The following is a 5,111-nucleotide window of genomic DNA, read 5'->3' as shown; positions in this document are numbered from 1 at the left end:
TGCCTGATTTTACGAGCACTTTAACATTTTGAGAATAACCCTTTAAGTGCAGAGAAACATCTAGACATCATACACAACAAATACTAGTGGTGATAATTTGATGCAGACAGGGCTGGATGTATAGCATCTCACATCTGCTTATGCAGCCAAGTAAAATGTTATGTTTCATCTGAAAGTGAATGAATTTTTATTTCTCTTTTGCACCATCAATTATGTTGAGTAAATTGACTTCAGAATGTTATACCATCTTGTCCTCCAATATTCTTGGATTATCATCAAGCTGCTTGCTTGCTGCTCAATTAAAAACATTAAATAACAGAATAAACCTACATCCTAGGGGCCACATGCCACCCATGATGCCTTTCTGTGTGTCCGCCAACCGCATGGACAGAAACATGCTTGTCTGGCAGGCAAACTATATGTGACACACAGAAGAATAGTGTTAGCTGAAGAGAAAAGACTGGCATTTACTAATGGGGCCCTGTGTAGACATCTCTGGATAACCTCATAGGTCAGAAGAATGTGGTCCCTTAACTCACTTGGCACTCCAGAAAGGAGTATGTAAATTGTACAGGTGGCCATATGTGTCTGTGCCCGCAACACTGTAATTTATTGGAGTTCTGAAACATTAGGCAGTAAGCAAAAAACCATGATCTATTGAAAAGAGCCATATGCATGCATCACCTTTTCCTTTTTAGGGCCTATTCACACAGGATTTTTTTTTTACAAAAGTTTAGAAGAGAAGGATTCTACTGCAAATCCGCATAAAGATGCTTCAAATACTCTTCGAATAAGGTTTCCAATTAGTTTTGCTGGGAAATGTTAAAAATATTGTGAAAAATCAGTGCTGAAGCTTTCAAATTCAGTTAAGTCAGAAACCTATTTAAGGCCACGTGCACACAGTGACTATTTCTGTAGTATTTTTAGATTGCTTGTGGCCCCAAATTTGGGTCCTATGGAGGACTATGGTTCCTATGGCTGTTTTTATCAAGTAGTTTGAACCTGTGCTGCCCCTAGCCTTTATCAGTGGAGGCCTGCTGCATCCTGCTAAGTGTGCATTTGTCATCAGACAGGGTTTTGGGAAGGCCGTATCTTATGGTATGTATTTTTTCTGAGTTTTTTCTATGTTAGCTGATTATGTTGTGGATCTATGAGATCATTATGAGATGCTGCATACTCCACCATTTTAGTTTCTATATGTCCCAAACATTCCTCAAGAATAATAATCTCCCGCTTCAACTCACCCATCACCACTTTAAAATCAGATTTAGGAGAGTAGAGGAGGGAATTGAGCATGTTCTGCATTATTTCTTCCTTGACCTCGGCATCAGCAGAGCAATCACCACACCTTGTGGAGGATTTGCCTGGAGAAGAGGCCTGTGAGCGAGTAGGTGAAGATGGCGCTTCATGTGATGGAGATGTCCGGCTGGAGTTCTGAGGAAAAACCTCTGCAAATTTGGCAGGGGAACTCCTTTTCTTGGATCTTCCTCTGGTCATCTTCATCATATAGGGTTTATATGATGCTTGGGTGGTATAAATGCAGCTTCTAATCATTGTACAAGTCCTTGTTCAAGAAGGTATTCACTCGCACAGCCAGCGCCATCAGTGGTCAGGCCACGCCAGCATTTGCTTTAGATTTTGATTCTAATACCACTAAGCAATGAATAAAATACAAAAAACTATGTTCTTTTATATGAAGGCAGCTGAGATAATTCATATCTCTTTCAGATATTATGTACAAATATATTTACATAGCCAGATAGCTGTACTAGGCTTTGGCTTGTAACCCTTATTCTTCTAATTATACATGAAATGAATACTAATTTCTGTGAACGCATGCCAGGATTTTCCAATGTAAACAATTTACTAACCAGAATTCTTATATTAGCACAACATGTGAATGCAAGCGCTCCTCATAACTGACACAAATGTTCATTAGCATAAACTGTGTAGCATCAACACAGTATGATGATAAAAGCATCAAAAGGCAAATGATCTCCATATTACAAGTAGTTAATCTTGAAATGTGTGTAAGTCTAGAATAGGTACATACTACATACAAATGATTCTCACAAACAAAAATCTACTTGATTGATGATTAACTGAATAAATTGACAAATTGGTTGCAAACCTCTATGTTCTCACAAACAGGAGGTAGCAGTGCTTTAGAAGCAGCGTATTTTGGCTGCGTCCAATGCGTTGCATTCTAATCATGCAGGTAAATCCGCATGTGTTCACTGAACAGTGCAGATTTACCTCATCCAATACATTTCTATTATGGAAATTTCTGTTGCGGAGACTAGCATCTCTGCAACAGAAATTGACATGCTGCGGCTTGTAAATACATGCCATGGGTAACTTTACGTCGCATCAAATAGAAATACATACACACTATAAATCCCATCCACTGTGCTTGCACTGTACAACACAGCGTAACAACCCTGCCGGAATTACTGCATGGCCTTCCATGCCCCACCTGCCTGATTCCTCAACTCACTCACCCTGTGCCATGTTGTGAGATCTGTCTGCTGCCGACTCGATGCCATGTGCTTCATGGCCTCTTGCTCTATGTACACTTCCTGGCTGTGTGCATAGGGGTGCAGCGCTGGCAAATCCGGATTTTTTTAGATTGTGTGCACCTCCCTAAGGTGTCCCTGGTCAATTGCCTAGAGGACTCGGATACTTAAGCTGTCCTCACCCATTGGGGGACGCCTGAGCAAACTATTGCCCTCAGTTAGTATTTGCTACTGAGCTGCCAGGTTGTGTTTTGTTTCCTGTCTCTGAGGGCTGCAATTCGCAGGCCTATCTGTGTCTGGTTCTAGTATCTGTGTCTGTTCCAGTGTGTACTCTGGTCTATGTCGGTTCCTGTTGTTTCTTTGATTGTTTGTGCGTACCTCTGTGTTCACTCTCCTGCTCGCCACTACCTGTGGCTCTGCACCTCTCTGCTCTTCTCGCCACTACCAGTGGCTCTGCACCTCTTTTCTGCTTACCACTACCAGTGGCTCTGCACCACTCAGCTCTGCTCGCCACTTCCAGTGGCTCTGCACCTCTTAGCCCTGCGTGTCACAATCAGTGGCTCTGCACCTCTCTGCTCTGTTTGCCACTACCCGTGGCTCTGTGCTTCTCTGCTTTGCTCGCCACAACCTGTGGCTCTCCGCCTTCAGGCTCTTGGCTTTGCCTCCTGCGGTTCTGGCTCTTGGCTCCGCCTTCTGACTCTCTGCCTTCCGACTCTTGGCTTTGCCTCCTGCGGTTCTGGTTCTTGGCATTGTCTCTTGTGGTTCTGCTCTTGGCTCCGCCTCCAGCGTCTCCGCTCTTGGCTCCGTCTCTGGAGTTTCCACTCTTGGCTCCGCCTTCAGTGGTTCTGCTCTTGGCTCCGCCTCCAGCGGTTCCATCCTTAGCTCTGCCTTCTCCTCTGCCTTCTGCTTCTCTGCTTTTAGCTCTGCCTTCCTCTTCTCTGCTCTTAGCTGCGTTTCTGTTCTTGGCTCTGCCTCTGGCTCTTGGCTCCACCTCCTGCATTTCTGTTCTTGGCTCCACCTCCTGCTCTTAACTCTGCCTCCTGTGGTTATGCTTTGCATCCGCACTTGCGATATTGCTCTATCTCCGTTCTGGAACTTGCCGCACAGGTCTCTACCTGTTTCTTTATATTCACCAGTTTGAACAGGTCCCTACCTGTTTTCATATACCCTCCAGTCTGAACAGGTTCTTACCTGTTTCCATACACCCGCCTGTATATCAGTTTCTACCAGAGTATCAGCCCTATCCATCAGACTTGCCAGAATGCCAGCCATGCCTGCCTACCTGCCTGCGTCTCCGTCAAGCCTGTCTGCCCATCAGGGCCTCTGCCATACCCATCTGCCAGCCAGTGTCACAGCCGTGCCTGCCTGCCTGTCCTATTCCTCGGTGAGATCAGCATTCACAGCCAGACACCACCCTGGAGTGGTACCTGGTAGCTACCTGCCGCACAAGTCTGACCTCACCATCAGATGCTCCAGCGAACACCTTGGAAGCTACTTAGTTACGGCCCTTTCAGGGTAGTCTGGTCAGTGGTTCAGTGGGGCCACACCCCCGGACCCCGCGCCAACCAGTCTGGGTGCGAGCGTTACAGATTGCTCTGGTCATAGTCTCCGCTGAGTCCCATGAGTCGTCACTCTCGGAGCAAGATGAACTTTCTTCTTGCCAGCATAGCCGAATGGAAAAAGTTTTTACCCAGTCTGAAATCCAGTCTTTCACTGCTCCACCCACATTCATCATCTCTAATGAGCTGTTTGATCAACTTGAAGCTTGCGCTCCTAATGTAGAATCCGTCCTAGCAGATCCTCCATACTACGATGGGGATCCAAATCAGTGTTGTGTGTTCTTGGAAAAGTGCTTGCATTATTTCCAGTGGCATGCTTCCTATTTTGCCACAGATTGGGTTAAAATAGGACTCTTAATGACCTACCTAGAAGTAGATGCTTTGACGTGGCTCAACCCCCTCTGAGAAGCAGGGGATCCCATCACCTCGAATCTGCTGCCCTTTCTGGTTGCCTTCAGTAAATCCTTCGATAAGCCTAGTACTGCGTCTCCTTAAAAGTCCTCCAAGCTCACAGAGACGGTCCAGATGAAAGAAACCTGTGGGTAAACCATCACTTCCGTCCATGACCATTCAAGACTCACCTGTTCCTTTACCTGTCCAAGCAGCTACCCAAGCAAATCCCAAGAAGGCTGATAAAAGTGGGCTGGCAAAGCAGCAGCTCGAATCCAGCCGCAAAAAGGGAGCGCGTTAACGCTGCGGTTGTAAGGAACATACAGATGGTCTCTGCTCTGTGAATTTTAAACTTCAAAACCCTGGGCCAGCAGGAGAAGCTGCCCTTGGCGAGAGTACTTCCTCTCCATCAAAATCAAAGACTGTTTCTTTGTTTTCCAGGAGCTTTGGCGTGGTAAAGTTGCCAGCCTTTCGGAGTCAGTGTGTGGTCTACGTCATACAGCTCCATAACCTGGTAAGGGTGATGTCTGAAGATGGTCAAGCCCTATTCAAGAACAGTTTAGTCCTTCAAGGACAACTACAGCTCCAGGTAGGAGCCTTATACTCGAAGAAGTTTGTCTTCCTTATGCTGTCTGTTATGCCCATG

General features: G+C 45.8%; 1 protein-coding gene across 1 annotated transcript; it reads right to left on the bottom strand.

The window, feature by feature from the left end:
* Positions 1–3,069: 3,069 nt before the first annotated feature.
* On the bottom strand, positions 3,070–3,516 carry LOC138661435 (octapeptide-repeat protein T2-like). Its single transcript, XM_069746155.1, has one exon. The coding sequence runs from the start codon at positions 3,514–3,516 to the stop codon at positions 3,070–3,072; it is 447 nt and encodes a 148-aa protein (XP_069602256.1).
* Positions 3,517–5,111: the final 1,595 nt, after the last annotated feature.

This window comes from Ranitomeya imitator, chromosome 1 (genome assembly GCF_032444005.1).
Source record: "Ranitomeya imitator isolate aRanImi1 chromosome 1, aRanImi1.pri, whole genome shotgun sequence".
NCBI lineage: Eukaryota > Metazoa > Chordata > Amphibia > Anura > Dendrobatidae > Ranitomeya > Ranitomeya imitator.
Note: the sequence above shows the minus strand (reverse complement) of the source record. Positions and strands in the feature narration are given on the sequence as shown.

Excerpts from the sequence above, each read along its gene's own strand:
- LOC138661435 (XM_069746155.1), bottom strand. The coding sequence starts at position 3,516 with ATGCAGGAGGTGGAGCCAAGAGCCAGAGGCAGAGCCAAGAACAGAAAC.